Source organism: Sprattus sprattus (assembly GCF_963457725.1).
Source record: "Sprattus sprattus genome assembly, chromosome: 12".
NCBI classification, from domain to species: Eukaryota; Metazoa; Chordata; class Actinopteri; order Clupeiformes; family Clupeidae; genus Sprattus; species Sprattus sprattus.
In genome coordinates this window covers 29,805,134-29,825,105 of record NC_137910.1, presented here as the reverse complement: position 1 = coordinate 29,825,105, position 19,972 = coordinate 29,805,134, and the positions used below count along the sequence as shown (strand labels likewise).

At 43.0% G+C, this 19,972-nt stretch overlaps 1 protein-coding gene across 1 annotated transcript; it reads right to left on the bottom strand.

Annotated features, from left to right (window-relative positions):
• Positions 1–201: 201 nt before the first annotated feature.
• Positions 202–18,749, bottom strand: LOC308373691 (anti-Muellerian hormone type-2 receptor-like; the record flags this gene model as incomplete). Its single annotated transcript, XM_080849296.1, is given in 12 exon segments — positions 202–324; positions 451–553; positions 555–582; positions 833–989; positions 1,252–1,409; positions 7,025–7,139; positions 8,646–8,864; positions 9,017–9,117; positions 10,194–10,295; positions 10,773–10,943; positions 11,125–11,319; positions 18,719–18,749. Coding segments are annotated over 12 exon segments (1,503 nt in total).
• Positions 18,750–19,972: the final 1,223 nt, after the last annotated feature.

Below are 19,972 nucleotides of genomic sequence, written 5' to 3'. Positions count from 1 at the left end.
CATTTTCACACTGCTCATTTGAAATTACAAACACTTTAACTGCTTCCACCAACAAGGCCCCCCCCCCCCATTATGTACAAGATACAAACAGAGACATTCAAGTTGTTGCCTTTGGGTGCAAACAGTTTGCTGTTGATGCAGCAGATTGCGGTCAAGTTTAAAAACCAAGCTTATTCTTCAACAGGAGAATTTCATTTCCCACTAGAGGGAGCTTTCAGTGCATAAGGAGGCTATTCTGTAGGCAGCACAGTGTACATTCAGACGAGCCCCAGGGTCGTGGTCCCAGCACTCCTCTAGAAGATCTTGCAAGGTATCATTTTTTGTCTGCAACAGATCAGAATGCATTAGTTTCTAATAAGTTTCTAATAAGAAGAAAGTTCATTTGTGTCTACATCAAGTTGCACTGGAGTTGGAATTTAGAAACATGGATGTAGGCGATGAGTGGACTACCTGAGAAACTGTAGCCCATGTTGATGGTATTGCTGGTCGCCCTCTCTTCTCAAACACAAATGCAAGCAACTGCTCCAGAGTAGGCTTAGCTCCTAGTTCTGTTTGGCAAATGGTGCTCCGGAACTGGTAATCCTGGAAAGTGGTTGAGTGGATAATCGGACCAATCATTGCTTTCAAGACTACATAGATACTAGTGACAACCTGTCATTCCTGATCATTCCTCTATATATTATTTCAAAATACACACACATATTGCTATTGGTTTCGTAATGAAAATGTTAAACACAGTACTTGAAGAAAATGGTCCAAACCTATGCTTATGGAAAGTCTGTGTGTGTGTGTGTGTGTGTGTGTGTGTGTCTGTAATAGTGCCTCTGCATACCAGGAAATAGGTCCGAGCAGCGCATCCACATCTCCCAAAGCAACAGGCCCAAAGCATACACATCTCCCTGCAGCAGGCAGAGGCCGCTGTTTAGGTCCACCGATCTGTCAAGGATCTCTGGAGGCATGTAGCACAGGGTCCCCAATGGAGCAGGCTCCTGCATTAAAGAAAAGGACCCAGAGAGAGTAAATAAAGAGCAAAGGGGCACATAGTGATGAGTAGTTTTATGCCTTTATGCCTGTGCATGCATACTCTCACTGTGTGTGTGTGTGTGTGTTACTAACCCCTTTTCAGTATACAGCATGCACTATAGTACTGTATATGCATTTATATTGTGTGGTTTCTGTATGCATGGTTAGTAAGAAACAAGCTAGCTAACAAACAAGGTAGTTTGCAAGTCAACAGCAACCATACATCACCCGAGAGGTGCTAGACTGGTGCTGCCACTGCTCAGGGCCACCACAGGAGCATAGGATCGTGGCACAGCCAAAGTCACTCAGCGCACAGGTGCCATCAGCCCGGACCAGCACATTGTTACTGCTGAGATCTCTGTGGGCCAGTGGGGGTTTATGCATCCCTACCACAGGTTCAAAGGGATCAGAAACAACCGAATCATTTTTTTTATGTTCTTCCCCTGTCTGAATTTCTAATTTTAAATACTATCTTTAATGCTTTACCAATGCAGCAGCATTCAGTCATTTCATATCAAGCAAGTTCTATTATTTACAACTCTATTATCCATCTTTTTTGAGCATATTAAAAAGACAACCTATCCAGTATTAAAAAAAGAAATACAAACAGGCACAGACTTTAGCACATACAGTGCCCTCCGCAATTATTGGCACCCTTAGTGAATGTGACCAAAACAGGCTATGAAAAAATATTTGTTTGCTGTTTATCCTCTTCATCTTTTACTCAAAATATTCACAAAAATCTTACCTTTTCATTGAAATAAAATTATTGAAAGAATTTCTTTTTTTTTTCATTAAATAAATACTATTTTCCTAAACAGGGGTGCCACAATTATTGGCACTCCTTAATTTAATGTTATGAGCAGCCTCCCTTTGCCAAGATAACAGCTCCAAGTCTTCTCCTATAATGCGTGATGAGGTTGGTGAACACAAGGCACAGACCTGAGATCATTCCTACATACAGTATATCTGCAGATCCTTCAGATTCTGAGGTCAACACATTTGCAGATTCGGCTTCAGCTCTTCCCACAGATTTTCTATGGGGTTTAGGTCTCGGGACTGTGATTGCCATGGCAAAACCTATATTCTGCTGTCGGTGAACCATTTTTGTGTTGATTTTGAGGTGTGCTTCGGATCATTGTCCTGCTGGGAGGTCCAACCACGGCCCATTTTAAGCTTCCTAGAGGGGGGCTGTTAGGTTTTTATTTAATACCTGCTGGTATTTGATGGAGTACATGATACCATGTATCCTAACAAGATGTCCAGGGCCTTTGGGGAAAAAAAACAGCCCCACAACATCAGAGATCCGCCACCATACTTCGAAGTGGCTATGGGGTGCTCTTCTGTATGGCTATCTTTCTGTCTATGCCAAACCCACCTCAGATGTTTCTTGCCAAGAAGCCTTATTTTGGTCTCGTCTGACCATATAACTCTAATATAAAAGTCTGACTTACATTTGGCAAACTGTAGGCACTTTAGTTTGTTGTTGATTGACAGCAGAGGCTTTTTTCTGATAACCCTCAAAAACAACTTGTGGTGATGTAGGTGCAGTCTGATGCTAGTTCTGGAGACTTTCTGACCCCAGGATTTAACTAACCTATGCAATTATCCAGCTGTGATCCTTGTAGATTCTTTTACCAGTCGAACCATCCTCCTCACGGTGCGTGGGGTCAATTTACAGATAGGTCCTCTTCCAGGCTGATTCCTTACATCTTGTTCTGGCCCTGCCAGCAGTTATTACGTTTAAAGGATACAGAGACTTTTATTTTGTTACACACTGTAGCTACAGGAAGTCGGCAGAAAGAAAAGAAGAAAGTCCGTTAGTTAGCAACATAGACATCATATAGGTAGATGCCGCCTCCACTGCTTCAGCCCATAGACATGTATAGGTAGACGCCGCCTCCACTGCTTCTCGGCGAAACGCGTCGCCGCCATTTTGGGAAAGGAGCTCTCTGCCGACAGAGGTCTGTCAGACGTGTCAAACAAGCGCAAGTTGCCAGGAGCTGCGGTTAATCTGGATAAAAATCACGATAACCTTTTACATTTCGCAACCAATTCCATGGAGTATTCAAGGGTTTATGCTCTACGTGAAGTGTGTGAAAAAGATTTGCCTCTACGTTACTTTGAATCTCGCTAGTTTAATCGCCAGTCATACATGTGCATGGGTCTATGATAAACGCTCACTTTTCTTGCAAAGCTCGTGCATTTTGAAAATACTGAGAAGATCTATAAACTATCGAAATAGTGCTTCTTTAGTTGTTATTTCTATAGCAGTAGGGGGGTACACGTTTTTGGAAACAGCCCCTCTCCCGCAGTGGCCATCTATGGGTTACGAAGAGCTGCCCGCCAGGGAGAAGAACTCTATGGCGCTGACGTGCGGCACTTCGTTGATCGAGACTTCTATGTGGCTGATGCCCTCAAGTCCCTCTCCACTGTGGAGCAAGCAGTCGACCTCCTCAAAAGAACATAGAGGATGTTGGCAACCTCCAACCTCCGGCTCCACAAGGTGGCCTCCAATAAAGCTGCGGTGATTAATGCATTTCCAGTGGAAGATCGTGCCAAAGACCTTCAGGATCTTGACCTGTTCATGGACGACTTACCTGATCAGCGAAGCCTAGGGGTGAAATGGAGCATCATGTCAGACCACTTCACGTTTCATGTACCTCAGAACGAAGGCCCTTACACACGCAGGGGCGTGCTTTCCATGGTGAATAGCCTCTTCGACCCACTGGGGTTCCTCGCTCCAGTGACCATCCAGGGCCGGCTATTGCTCAGAGAGCTGTCTGCACAGGCCCCCGACTGGGACTCCCCTCTCCCTGAGGACATGCGTGAGAAATGGACCGAATGGCGAACCTCACTGAAGCACCTCAGCAGCATCCATGTGCCCCGCACATACTCCACCATTCCCCCTTCGGAGATCCAAAGCATGGAGCTATGCGTCTTTTCCGATGCGTCTGTTAAAGCCATATCCGCCGTTGCCTACCTGAGAGTTGCCAGCACCAAAGGGACAACAGAGCTGGGATTCGTCTTGGGCAAAGCGCGGCTCGCTCCTCAGCCTGAACTCACGGTTCCCAGGCTCGAACTGTGTGCAGCGGTAATGGCTGTTGAAATTGCAGCGGTAGTAAGCGAAGAAATAGACCTCCCACTCAACTCTGTCATCTTTTACACAGACAGCAAGGTCGTCCTGGGCTACATTTGCAACCAGTCAAGGCGCTTCTACGTCTACGTAAATAACAGAGTCCAGCGTATAAGGCAGTGTACCACGCCTGAACAATGGCATTACGTGCCAACTGATCAGAATCCTGCTGACCATGGCTCACGCTCTGTTCAAGCCTCAAGACTTCAACACCTCATGGCTCACAGGCCCCTCGTTATGCCTCAACTCTAAGTCACCACCCGAGCAGCAAACAGAGTTTGATCTTCTTGAGCCTGAAAAAGATGCAGAGGTCCGCCCTGAGGTAAAAACCATGTCCACACACATCACTGAGAGCTTCCTTGAATCCAAACGTTGGGAACGGTTCTCCACATGGAGATCACTGATCCGTGCCGTGGCCAGACTCAGACATATAGCCTACTGTTTCGCTCACCCGCACAATGATGGAGACGGTCTGCGGTGGCACATCTGTAGGAAGGCCATCCCCGGTCCAATGCTTGAAGTGGCAGAGAATTTTGTCATCAGCAATGTGCAGCTTGAAGTCTATGCAGAGGAGTTCCGTTGCATCAATGCAAAACATTACCTGTCCAAGCAAAGCCCACTCATCAAGCTGAATCCTACCATCGACATCAGCGGCCTGCTGCGAGTAGGTGGGCGTATCAGTCGTTCGGGCCTTGAATTAAAAGAAACAAACCCAATCATCCTACCCGGCAGTCATCATGTCACCACTCTTCTTGTACGACACCATCACGAGAGAGTGCAGCATCAGGGAAGGCACTTTACGGAGGGCGCTGTGAGAGAAAGCGGCCTGTGGATAATAGGAGCAAAAAGGTGCATTGGAAAAATATTAAACAAATGTGTGATTTGCAGACGGCTCAGAGGCAAGATTGAAGTGCAACAAATGAGTGACCTGCCTGCAGATCGTCTTCAAGTAGACCCTCCCTTCTCACACGTGGGCATGGACATGTTCGGGCCATGGGGAGTGTCCACAAGGAGAACGCGCGGGGGTCAGGCTAACAGTAAGAGATGGGCAATCTTGTTCTCCTGTTTATGCACAAGGGCTGTCCACATCGAAGTGGTCGAAGAGATGAGTTCTTCCAGCTTCATCAATGCCCTGAGGCATTTCTTCGCGCTGCGCGGCTCAGCCAAGCAGTTGCGCTCAGATTGTGGGACAAACTTCATTGGTGCATGCCGAGAAATGGGCATCAGCACCACAGAGCAGGGCAAGATCCAGAATTACCTGCAAGAACAAAGATGTTCATGGACCTTTAACCCACCCCATTCATCCCACATGGGTGGAGTGTGGGAACAGATGATCGGCGTTGCACGGCGCATACTGGACAGTATGCTGCTGCGCGCTGGACCAGCACATCCTACACATGAGACACTCACTACCTTCCTGGCCGAGGTCACAGCCATAATCAATGCCCGCCTTTTGATACCAGTCTCATCTGACCCTGAGCATCCCCACATTTTGTCACCCTCCATCCTGCTGACTCAGAAATCAGGCACATCCCTTCCACCTTTAGGCAGCTGCAGTCCAAGGGAGATCTTAAAGAACCAGTGGAAACGTGTCCAGCTGCTGGCCGACGAGTTCTGGAACAGATGGCGCAAGGAGTATCTTGCTACTTTACAGACGCGGCACAAGTGGCAACACAAGAGACCAGATCTCAAGCCAGGAGACGTAGTCCTCCTCAAGGAGAAACAGGCCAGAAGGAATGAGTGGCCTATGGGGGTTGTTGTCAAGACGGTCCCAAGTCAAGATGGACTCATAAGAAAGGCTGAAGTCAAAGTTGTTCAGCAAGGGACAACAAAGAACTATTACAGACCTATTACAGAATTAGTGATCCTTCTATCCCCAGAGTAAGGTGTCATTTTAATGTGTTATGGTATCTCTAAAGATACCATACGGGGAGTGTTCTGGCCCTGCCAGCAGTTATTACGTTTAAAGGATACAGAGACTTTTATTTTGTTACACACTGTAGCTACAGGAAGTCGGCAGAAAGAAAAGAAGAAAGTCCGTTAGTTAGCAACACTAAAGTTCGGTGTTATGCTCCTCCTGTGATGTTGTTCTGAGGCATTCTCTGTAAGTGAAGATAGATGAGATCATTACGTTGTTATATTTGTGCCTTAAACAAATTAGATAAACTTAAATAAGAATGTTTATGATTTACAGCTAAAGTTATAGCTACCAGTTTAGCTTATGATATCTATTGATAGCGTGAGCTCAACCGTTTATCTGTAACGTTCGTATTGCCATGTATTTACTGGTGTATGTATGTGTTTTCCAGTTTCACAATTTTCCACATAAAGAATCAACATCACCCTCGGTGTCCGGATCTCATTGTGGGAGGTTGTTTAGCTTTCTGGATAGCAGAATTAGGAGGACATTCTGTGAGGCCATTACACATCTCCTGTCGCTTTTAACTTCTTAACTATTACCCTGATCGTGGAAGTGGGTATTTCCAACTGTTTAGATATTTTCTTATTTCCCTAAATCTAGATTTCAGCAGCTCAACAACTTTTTGTCGCAAGAGTTCAAGAGTTACTAATGAAACAGGTGAACTCAAAAATGTAAAACATGACTGGTAATATACTTCGGTTAGATTTTAATTATAGGATTTTCTAGGGGTGCCAATAATTGTGGCACCCATGTTTTGGAGAAAAATATTTTATGTAATGTCAAAAAAAGAAATTCTTTCAAGAATTTTACTTCGATGAAAAGGTATGATTTTTGTGAATATTTTGAGGGAAAGACCAAGATGATAAACAGCAAAGATATATTTTTTCATAGCCTGTTTTGGTCACATTCACTAAGGGTGCCAATAATTGTGGAGGGCACTGTACCATTAGAGTACAAGTCAGAATGAAGATAAGCAAGTCCTTCCGCCAAAGACTTAGAGAGTCTCACAGCATCCGTCCAGGTAATCGTAGTTTTAGACAGGTAAGAATTTAGTGAACCCTGAAAACAAAGTAATTACACTATAAAACGTACATTTTCACAATCTCTAATAAGCAGTGTAAAAAATTTCATTGACGTAAAACTGTTCCTCAAATTCAGTTACTCCAACAACTTGAACTGTTCAGACGGTTCATGAATCATATCTGAACCTACTTATCAACAGAAACAATATAAGCCACCAAATCAAATGTAATGCAGGCCCGTAGCCAGGGGGGGTTCGGGCGAACCCCCCCGCGCACTGGGAGGTACCAAAAAAAAATATATATCAATCAAAGTTATCAAATCATCCTGCTTGACAGTCCACTGGCTATAGTACTCAGGCGGGAAGCAATTGGGAGTGGATCTGTGACACGTGTAGGCCTCCTTCCTTTGCAAACAAAACAATATACTACCATTGAGGAGAGCGCCATGTTGCAACATGTGCTCTTGATTAGGGACAGTGCTACAATAACATCCCTCAGTGAGCGCTTTGCCCCCTTCTGCTATGATTGCAAATTCTTTGATCGGACTCGTCCCAAGTATTCTCTGTTCAAGAGACGTCTGCCTTGAGGACGCGGTCACCGTGTATGAGACAGATATGACGTCACCGGAATTGTTCGAAATGGAACTTAACCGATGGAAGAACCACTTCTTGTCTGACCCTCCAGAATCGCGGCCCGACTCTCCCGCAGAAGCAGTAAAGAGATGTGACGCCACCCTGTTCCCTAACGTCGCTGTGCTCCTGAAAATATCATGCACTATCTCTGTTACTTCATGTGAGTGTGAAAGGAGCGCAAGTGCGTTACGAAGGCTGAACAATTACATGAGAGCTTCGATGGGAAACAGCCGGCTCTCTAACCTTGCGCTCCTTCATATCCACTACGACACTGAGGTAGACCTGGACGAAGTGGTGGATTGCTTTGCTCGTCTCCATCCCCGGAGATTAGAACTGGACAATCTGTTGCGTTAAACGTGAGCATTACGAAAATGTATATATGTATGTAAGCTGGAGCATTTTCTGTTAAAGTTAATTAAATTAGAAGTTATATTTTATTGTTGGATTTTATAGTTGGGATTTTATAAATTATATTTCACCTAGTTCATTTAGGACTTCTCTTGTTAGTCAAGTTATTATATAAACGGATGTTGACATGTTATGATTTTGGGAGGATCAGGGAAGTGAGGTTAGAGTTTGGAAAGTTGAAGACTGAGAAGTAAGCCATTAAAACTGTTCAAGAGCATCTTTGTCTCCCTCCAGTTCGTCTGTTCAATAAGTGAGGATTTCACCTGAATGAACCCAACACAAAAGGTTACATGTATATAATAACATACTGCTTAAGACAGTTATTGGCAGTCTCCATTTCTTGCTTTGAAATCGTCTCAAAAACGCAGGAAATGCCATTTCAAAGGGTTGAAATTTCAAAATTTCAAAATTTGTCCCAAATTATTAAATTAAGGACCCCCCATACAAAATCCTGGCTACGGGCCTGTAATGTGTTACACATAATGATCATTTGAATAACTTACATGTAAAGCAAACTCCATTACTAGCATTGGTTCCCCACTCACTGTTCTCCCTGCACCAAGGAAGTTCACAATCCCAGCATGCACCATGAGGGGAACCGCATATACTGCTCTCTCTCGGGTGAATTCATGATGGTTTTTAAAAGGGAAAAGTTTTAAGGCAACCACATTTCCCTGGTAACTAACTTGCCACACAAGGCTAAAACGCCCACAAGCGACAAACTGCAAAGGTTATAAAATAAAATACATGAAAAGAAGACGTAGGGTGTCTCAGACATTGTTATACTAAAAACATCAATCTTTAATCTGTAAACACAATGCTTAATGTATACATTATTTTATGACTAACTACTCAGTGTGATTAATAAGCCTACCTTTTCTAACTTCATGTTTGTCATGTCAATGTCTGATATTGCTGAACTAGAACAGGAACAATGAGATGTCAGTCCTTCAGTTGAAGAAACTGCCCTCTCATCTTTAACATGAAGAAAAGAACGTTGTGAACACATACAATTCAGATTTCTTTGTTCCCTTAATGTTCCCAGATAAAATTAAAGGGTAGGGGGATGGATCAGGACTGACAAGTGCGAGGGCTGGAATATGATAGTGTTATAACCATTTAATTTACTAATGAAGCGTTATCAGTGACAATAGGCTAGATCAAGCCTGCAGAAGGAAAATATCCAAGGGAAAAATAGAGGTTTTATAAAAAAATGGACTATGAAATTATTACAAGTGAGACATATGCCTACAACTGAGTGGGAGAGTCAGTGTCACAACTGCATGCATGTTATGCTGAAAAAGTCTGAATATGCAGGAAATTGTGTGATTTGCATGCAAATGATAAATTACGTGCAGAACGTAATGAAAATATTTTAGTTTAAAATGTAGTCTCTGAACATTTGCTCTGAAATCAGTCCCCCACTCTGAACCATCTGAATAGCTAATATAGTATAATGAACTATTCTGAATGGCAGATAATCCTGCCTAGATTAGGCCCAGATTGCAGGTTTTTCGTGAATGACTAACACGGTTGCAAAAAAACGACATGCGTGGGAGGGGAGAGGAAAGACGGCAGAATGCCAGAGAGGGAAGACGCAGAGAAGAGGAGGAGGAGGAGGCAGTGGGAGTGACAGCATTCCAAGCCATGCCAAGGTCAGTCCATAAAGGAGGAAGACAGAGAACACAAAAGCACCTGGCTTCACATCAGCAGACTTAAGGGTGAGAATTCTATATGCAATAGCCTGGTGTTCCATTGCTGGTGTTATAAATGTGTGCACCATTTCAGGGAAATCTAGGGATGGATAGATACTTGGTGATCTAGAGACTGAATGGCTCCTCCACAGATTATTCGATATCACTGTGTATCCTAATTTACCATTTTTCTAAAAAGGAACCTGATTCTTTAGTCCGCAGAGAGTGAGGGAGAGTGGACAGGAGAATTACATGTTGTGTATGAATGTTTGAAATATTACTTTGTTGATCAAATGCTTAATGTCAAGTTGCCCTAAATAAAAAATATACATTTTCGTAATACATAATATATCTTACCACTGTGACTGAGATGAGGTCTCAATTTGTGTCCTATAAAAACTAATATCAATATCATCAAGATGCCAATGAAGAGGATGATTGCAATGTCATTTAAGGTAACTGTAGACGGGAAAAACAGGGTCAGAAAGGGCATATAGAACCAACATGACATGTTGAGGATATTCTGATTTCCACATTTTCTATTATTCAAGTTCACAAGCACAGAGAATTCAAAAATGAGAATGTGTTCATCTGAACAGCAGCCAAAGCAGCTACTCTGTGTTTGGGCATGTAGCCAAGGCTGGGAAACAAAAGTAAACAGGAGAATGAGAGAGAGATGTAGAAGTGGTGGATTAGATAGACAAAGTCATCTCAAAAGATGAAAGGAAAGTCATCTTCAAAGAGTGCAGAACTGTTTATCTTTAAGCTATTCTTCAAGTAGTGCAGTGCTTCTATTGAGTGTTCATTTCTATTAAAAATATATAACAGTTTCATAGGTGTTGATAATTACAATTTAGTCATTTTATCACATATGTTGGGTAAATGTCTCACTAAACTGTTATTTTAAGATAGATAATTTAATGAAGGAATACAGACCTTGGCTGCTGTCCTGAGGATTGGACTGCTGCGGCTGTTCTGTTTCTGGACTCCAAGTAATGTTGATGTTGCAGAAGTCTGAGCTGCATAGACATTTTGTGTAGTTGTGGAGTGAAAGTGTCGACGCAGAACAGGTAGGCTCAGGACAGGGGCTTTCAACCAGGCTGCATCCTGGAACTCAGAAAAACACAATCTAACTGAATTGTTGAGCAACTTTATTTAAACAATTATTCCTTGTTTTGTGTTCCTGATTTTTGCTATTTCTTGGAAAAAGACACAAAATGAACCTGATCAAGTTATTTACTGACAAAATACAGGTAAGCCTATAGCCTGTAAGAAGACTATCCCTTACCTAGCAGATCAGGTCTGAAATGACCATCAATCAGCTTGAAGAACCCCATACAGCATTGTGGTTTCGCACAGTATTGTACGGTCCCATTTACATTTCCAGACTGCAAGGCCTTGTCTATATTTCTGGAACTGGCAAGAAACTCACATCTCCTCTGCTGTATCTCATTTGGTAATGGGGAACCAGCAATGACTAATGCTATGAACCAACACACAGGAGTAATTGTGGTATATCTTACATTCCACTAGGGGCGCTATGATTGATATTAATGATACCTGAGGTAATGTATGTGAGTTGGATTGATGAAGAAGATAAGTAAAGGATTGTTCTACACTACGTCTGCTCCGTTACTGGCTTCCACCCTAATATACAACATATTGGCGACGAGGATATGGCACTACTCAGCCTTACACAACCTCTACCGTTCCTACAATCACCAGGTGAACCTACAATTACTTTTGATACCTGGCTGAGAAGTTTTGAGACGTACTTGATTGCACTGTCCGAGAAGGAATTGGCAGACAAAAGAAAGCGCGCTCTTGATTCACTGCATTGGTGTGGAAGCACAACGAATTTTCTACCATCTCGAAATGGGGACATCATACAAAGATGCTACTACAGCCTTGAAGGCCTTCTTCATGCCCAAAGTTAACGTTGTGGCTGAAAGGAACAAGTTCCGTCGACGCAGCCAAAACGTTGGTGAGTCTGTTGTACAATATATTGCTGCCCTGCGCGAGCTAGCCTCTACCTGCGAGTTTGGAGAAGTGACAGATGACATGATTAGAGACCAACTAGTCGAGGAAACCAACAGTTCCAGAATACGAGAACGTTTGCTATTAGAATCTGGACTGACTTTACAAAAGGCTGTCACGCTTGCTAGCCAAATAGAAACTAGGGATGCACCGATCCGATATTTGTATCGGTATCGGTACCGATATTGAAGGAATTTCTAGATCGGGTATCAGTGACAATGGGCCGATCCTTATTTAATTTTTTTTTTTTTTTTATGTTTATTTGTATGTATTTACATCGAGGCTTTGTTTAATTCATATCATGCTCCGGTATCATTGTTTTAAATGGACTGTTGTTATATTGAAATACGCACATTCAAAAATGTAGGGTGCTGCGATGGCAGACAATCCAGAGACCAGCCATAAAAACTCTCTGTTGATAGTGACGTTGCCTAGCAACGATGTCTGCTCAGTTACGTTTTCAGTGAATAGTGACAAGTTCAGTTCGTCGCCCAACAGTGGCAAAGTAGTTGTGCTTTATACATTTCCAATGCTTAAATCATCATTGTTCGACATGTATGTGAGGCATTGTGTGCGTTAGGGCTGGGCGATTTTTCGATTTCGATTTTAATCGCGATGTAATTTTTTTCTACGGTTTTAAATGAGACGTTCGATTAGATGGCGCCTTCAAAAAAAAAAAAAAAAATCAATGTTTTCACAGACCCGCGAATACAGCGCCGCACGTAGCCCATGGGCGTCGCGACAATGTAATTGGGGGGGGACAAGACCCCCTCACTTTTCAAAACAAGTCGTTTCGACCCCCCCACTTTTGCAGTCAAAATAGTGCGTGCGTGACTGCTGGTCTACTAGTCCATTATTCTTTCCATTGCTTCACAATTAAATCCGTTCAACTTTATCAGTGGGGAATACCCACAGCAATATAAATCCACTCCGCGTTTTCCTGGTGTACTACGCAGCCTCATCACGCACGCAGATTCAACTGTCATTACTGTTCATTCATTCTCTGATTTGATCGGAGCGTCGCGCTAGAAGCAGACCACAGAAATGGACATACGGATTTTTTTTTTTCGAAGAAGAGGAAAGTAAGTCAGAGTTGCCCAAGTTTTACCTGTAGTGGACAATTAAGGACCACCCAATGGACATTATCTGGCTATAATCGTATTGTTATTGCCATAACAACCGTGAGCTAATCTGGCGTTAACGTTAGCTAGCTAATGGCAGTTTTTCTAACGACAGCAGCGACTAAACACACACTCACCAAAGAAGATTTTTTTTTTTTAATGTGTCACTCACTTGTATACCTCTCTTTGACTCACACACGAAAGATGATGTCAATGCCACAAATAAAATGAACATTGGTGTGCTGGGCATGCTGTCAAGCTTTGCCATGTATGAAAACTATTTCCCCTACGTGAACCGTTTACTTCTGGCAGCTTCCATCCTTAAAGACTTTGGGTTTCAATACACATTTGGCCATTTCTGACCTGAACAGTCATACTTTTAATGAGGTGGTCAGTTTGAATGTAGCCAACATAATTATCAGGCCACCAAACCTATATCAATTGTGAATTTGATATGCTGATAACATGATTTACATCTCAGAGAAAAACATGGTAAAATGCACCAGAATGCGGGTATTTGCATGTACGTTTTTCAAAAACTTTTGGGGTGATTTTGTTCATATCGTGATATAAAATCGAAATCGAAAATTTTTGGGGGAAAAAATCGAAATATAACTTTTTCCCATATCGCCCAGCCCTAGTGTGCGTACATAATGAATGTAAGGGGTTTCATGAAGTTACGACTGTGATAGGTAGAGTATTATGAGTGCAGGTTGCTATTAGTAGCAATTAGCATGCTAAGCGGAGATTTAGTTATGTTCTGATGTTGATTCGCTGTAATAAAGATGGGTTCATCCTGTTAAGATTTCGACTAGATGAGCTATGAATGAGATTCATGTTGCATAGTGTAATGCCAAGTGTAATGTCCACAATTATATGTATGGAGTAATGTTAGTTATGTAATTGTTATCGTGTAGCAATAACTCATGTTAAAGTAATTCAGTGCAGTCCCCATTCTCATTGCAGGCACACACATGTGTACGATCACATGCATCGTCATGTAATGGAAATTGATGAATGCACATTAAAGAGAGATAAAGAATACTGTTTTGGTAATTGTGGGTCTTTTAACAGACTAGAGCCAGCAAATACATTAACAGGTCACCATGCTGAGCCTCTACAATGTAACGTTAAAGTTGACGCTAGCAGATATATGATTGCTAACTAATATGAAGACTAGCCCTAGTTAGAACGTACATTATTTGTGATTATTTTTATCCTATGTTATGAATTGATAGTGATGACTAGACATGATGTTAAGTAGCAAATGAGCAAAAAATGCACCAAGATCTCATGTCATGCACTCCTCTTTTCTCCCTCTCGCACGTGTGGTCACACACATACACACAGTTACCATACTTTCGCGCTGTTTTTTTATATCGGTATCGGATCGGTATCGGATCGGTATCGGCCGATACTAAACCTCAGATATCGGTATCGGTATCGGAGGTGAAAAAAGCGGATCGGTGCATCCCTAATAGAAACTGTGCTTGCCGATGCAAAAGCGATGGTAAGAATGATGATGGAGTTGTTGGGGCCGTCCATGGCACTACTTTTCGCGGCGGAGTACAACGAAAGACCTCGCAGCATCATCGCAACGACTCCCGTTTCGCGCCAAAGCAACATGAAACTACAAATCCTTCCGCAGGAAAGAAGTGCTACCGTTGTGGATCATCCAGTCACTTGGCAAACAGTTCTTCATGCCCTGCCAAGTCAGTTACCTGTAACAAATGCCACAAGACAGGACATTACGGTAAAGTTAGCAAAAGCCTGCCTGCATCCACTGTAAAAGAAGTTTCAAATGAGGTCACTGTGTTAAGCATTGGGAATGAAAACGATTTCCAGACAAATAAACTGTGGTGCAATGTGTCACTTCAAGCAGCAGGTGACACTAGTGTAAATACGAAATTACTAATTGACACAGGATCTGCTGTTTCCATTATACCTCAGTGCTTTTATGAAGAAAACTACAAAGACCTTTCACTAACAAGCCCTACTCTGCGTCTGATGACATACACAAAGACCCCAATACCTGTGCTGGGCTCTAGCTTTGAATGTGACTTGCAATACCAAATCTGCCAATGCAAATCTTTACGTTGTTCCAGGGGGAACACCAATTTTAGGCATGGATCTTTTTACTGCTTTGAGATTGGACATTTCAAGTGACTGTTTGCATAGCAGTGCAGTGCAGCACACTACTGCTGTTGCAGAGTTGGGAGAGGTCGTCAACTTTGTACACAAGGTAAAGGTGCGTCCAGAGATCACTCCTGTCCAACAAAAGCTACGCCGCTTACCATTCTCCATCCGTGTTGAAGTCACTGCAGAGCTGCTGCGGTTGGAAAAAGAAGGCATCATCGAGAGAGCAGATTCATCGCCGTGGGTGTCGCCGATACTGGCCATCAGAAAGAAAACTGGAAAGCTGAGACTTTGTGTCGATCTACGAGAGCCTAATAGATCAGTTGTCATTGATAGCCACCCCTTGCCGCACATGGAGGAAGTGTTCCATGAACTGAGGGGAGCGCAGATGTTCTCTACTATAGACTTACAGAATGCTTACCATCAATTGCCATTGCACGTTGAGAGTAGAGACCTGACTGCCTTTATCACTCATGAAGGGCTATTCCGTTTCACCAGGGTACCATTTGGATTAGCATCGGCACCGAGTGCATTCCAGAGAATGATGTCACAGATACTGGCTGGATTGAAAGGCGTCCAGTGCTACTTGGATGACATTATTATATATGGTGAGACTCCTGAAACACATGAACAACGCCTCAAAGCTGTGCTACATCGCCTAGAAAACAGTGGCCTTAAACTCAACATGTCAAAGTGTCAGTTCAGAAAGACTGAACTTCCATTCCTAGGCCATGTGATATCTGCGTCGGGCCTACAGCCTGACCAAGGACATGTCACAGCTGTTGCTGATGCCCCTTCTCCACACGATGCTCCTGCGCTACGCTCATTCCTGGGGCTCACCTCCTTCTACTCCAAGTTTGTTCCACACTACGCTGTGGTGGTGGAACCACTCCGTGCTCTGTTGAGAAAAGACAGCACATTCAAATGGACTGACGAAACTGAGAAAGCTTTTTGTCAGCTTAAGAAACTGATCATCACTAGCCCAGCACTTGTTTTATTTGACCCGATGCTGCCTACTGTGGTCACAACTGACGCCTGTGACTATGGCATTGGTGCTGTACTTACACAGCTCCATGGCGACACTGAAAAGACTATTGCTTTTGCATCACATACACTTACAGACTGTGAAAGGAAATACAGCACAGTCGAAAAGGAAGCTCTTGCCTGCGTTTAGGCAACTGAGCGTTGGCGTACTTACCTGTGGGGTAGACATTTTACTCTCTGTACTGATCACAGTCCTCTGACAACGCTGCTCACCACAAAGGGCCTTGGGAGAGCAGGTATGAGAATTGCTAGGTGGTCTGCAAGACTGTTGACATTCAATTACACAATTGAGTACAAACGTGGATGTGACAATTTCATTGCTGACTGTCTTTCACGTCTACCACTGCCTAACACTGACTTTAATGTGGAACCTGACATGGAGATGATTGCATTAGTGTCAGATGACTTTGCTGCCATTACTATGGAAGAGCTGACTGCTGCATGTAAAGACTGTCCTATTCTACAACAGTTGAAGGTGTACATCAGGGCTGGTTGGCCGTGCACTGCCAAAGGCCTTGACCCCGCTCTCACACCATACTTCAGAATTCACACTGAGCTTGCAGAACATGATGAATGTGTTATCCGTGGCACTCACCGTGTTGTAGTTCCAAGAGAAATTCAGCCCAAACTGATCCAGATTGCCCATGATACACATCAGGGAATAGTACGTACAAAGCAAAGACTTAGGGAGCTCTATTGGTGGCCAGGTATGGATGCAGCTGTAGAGACCGCCATCAAGTCTTGCGTCACATGCACTCAACATGACAAGACTGCCATCGTCAGAGCCTCCCCACTGAATCCGGTCAGTCTTCCCAACGCAGCATGGGAAAAGCTTGCAGTGGACGTTGTTGGTCCTTACCTCCGTGCACCTCCGGATTGCCGTTATGCTATTACTCTTGTGGATTACTACAGCAAGTGGCCAGAGGTGGCATTCACCTCTGAGGTGACTTCAGCTGCAGCCATTACTTTTCTCTCTACTGTCTTCAGCCGTGAAGGAAACCCGATTGAGCTGGTGACAGACAACGGGTCAGCTTTTGTCTCTGCTGAATTTGAAGCATTCCTTGCCAGCCGAGACATTAAACATTGCCGTAGTTCCATCTATTATCCACTATGCAATGGCGAAGTTGAAAGATGGAACAGATGCCTTAAAGACTGCCTCCAGACAGCAGACATTGAAGGTAAACCTTGGAAGCAGTTTACTACTGATTTCTTGTTTTCTTATCGTGCTACTCCCCATGCAATCACACAAGTCTCCCCTGCTGAACTGCTGCATGGTCGCCCGATGAACACCAAATTGAACATTAGGGGCTTGCCTACACGTCCTTTGCAGTTGGACGATGCAGAACTGAGAGACACTGTTAAAAAGAAACAACTTAAATCTAAAGAGTACACTGACAAATGCCGCAGTGCACAGATCCCGACATTTCAGGTTGGTGGTTTTGTGCGCATTAAAAAGCCTGCACTGGTAAAGAAAGGTGCTCACAAGTTTACAAAGCCACTGCAAATCATTGAACAGAGAGGACCTGCAACCTTTCGCCTCTCTGATGGCAAAACCTGGAACGCAAGTCATCTTGCCCCTGCCTTGCCAGTCAACATGCCTGTGCCTCCCATTCCACATCCTCCTGATGAGACACATGAGTTGCTGCAGGCCACACCGCCTGCTACTGCATTGCCTTCTAGGAGAACTGTTCGTGTTCCAGAATGGCACAAAGACTATGTAACAGACACTTTTCCAAAAGAAAGAGGGAAGAGATATTCATTTAAAAAATGTGTTACATTGTGTTCTACAGCTGTGTGCACTGAATTATATTGATCCGTTGTATCATTTGTGATTGTTAATATTCTGCATACGTTATTCTTTATTATGCTCAAGGTTTAAATACTGAACATGTTAAATCTTATATGTTGGAGTACAGTCTCTTAAGGTAAAGAAAAAGCATGCCGTATATGGTCAATACTGAAGTTGTGATGGTTCTGCCTAATGAAGTTCTTAATAGGTAAGCTAGTTGTACAATGGGCCACCAGCAAAGGTTCTTTAAGAAAGAGGGAATATGTGGTATATCTTACATTCCACTAGGGGCGCTATGATTGATATTAATGATACCTGAGGTAATGTATGTGAGTTGGATTGATGAAGAAGATAAGTAAAGGATTGTTCTACACTACGTCTGCTCCGTTACTGGCTTCCACCCTAATATACAACAGTAATATAAAACATGTTGTAAGTGTCTTTTTCATCTGTATAAATAATAAGGAATACTCTGTAGTCAACTATGGAAGCAGGTGGGGTTCATAGCAGGGTTAATGTTATTTCTTAAGTAGCCGAGGTAATATTTTAAAAGATATCTTTCGTTATTCTAACACTCTTTTTTTCATTCTGAAAGGAACTTGGATTCACAGCCACTCAACGGCAAAGCCAAATCGTAAAGAATCAACATTTAAGAGCTTGAAATGTTAAACCATTCACTTCAATGTAACCAAATGGTCAACTAAATAAATATACGATTGTGAGAACTTGAATGAAATTAAGACACATTTACTCACCAAAGAGGGCTGTGTATGTCAAGGGATGCATAGCTGTGGGAACAATCCAGGACAATCCGGGAGGTAGGCTTAAAGTGTTCTGAATACTTCACTTTTTCAAACTCGCAATTTAACCACCAGCGTTCAAAGAATGGGAATGACCTCGGAGTTTCCCACCCATAACTCCTCCAGCAACGCACCTGCTAAGTCTGAAAACACACATGTCCGCTGGACCATACATGCTGATCAGTGACGTGCGGTGAGGTTCGCAGCTGGTGAGGCACAGAAACCAGAAGTGATTACGTCATTCCGATGTCTAGTTGTTTAAAAAAAAATAGAAATGTATACATCATACATGTATATATGCTTATGGTTTAAAAATTGTCATCTCACCAGAACTGAAAAAACGTTATGTTTTATTGTCTAATACTATTCATTTTAAACGATTATTATTATAAGAAGTTATGTGGCTCAATAGTCAACTGACTTTTATGAGGCTATAGGCCTACAGCTAAACGTACAATCGGTGTGGTAATTGAACTTTTACACCGTGTCAAATAAGATATTAATAGTTACAAGGTAGCGTATGTAGCCCTCCCACCAATGATATGGCTCATTTCAATTTGTCTAGGGAAAATATAACCTTTTACACAACTCGGCAGTGATGGGCAGTAGCGTCACTACTTGTAGCGACCCTACTAGCTTAACTACTTGTCAGTAGCTTGGCAGTAACGTTGCTATTTTTGCTACAAAACCAACCAACTTTTAGCTAAGCTCTTTTATTGATCAAGTACCGCAGTAGCGTCCTCGAAAGCTAATTTATCTTGGACCTTTCTGATGTTCATTCATAACAGGCTTCCCTGCAGCCATCAAACACAAAAATTAAGCAGTACATCACTTTAGGCGAGACGAGTGAAAATAGATAGATAGATAGATATCGTCATTTCAAGTACACCAGACGCTGCTCATACATTTAAAATGAATTCTCCGCTAATTTGAAATGGGTAGTTTGCATGCAGATTCTAGATATCTGGATAAACAATCCAGTGCAGCCGGGAGGTAGGCTTAAAGTGTTCTGAATACTTCACTTTTTCAAACTCGCAATTTAACCACCAGCGTTCAAAGAAATGGGAATGACCTCGGAGTTTCCCACCCATAACTCCTCCAGCAACGCACCTGCTAAGTCTGAAAACACACATGTCCGCTGGACCATACATGCTGATCAGTGACGTGCGGTGAGGTTCGCAGCTGGTGAGGCACAGAAACCGGAAGTGA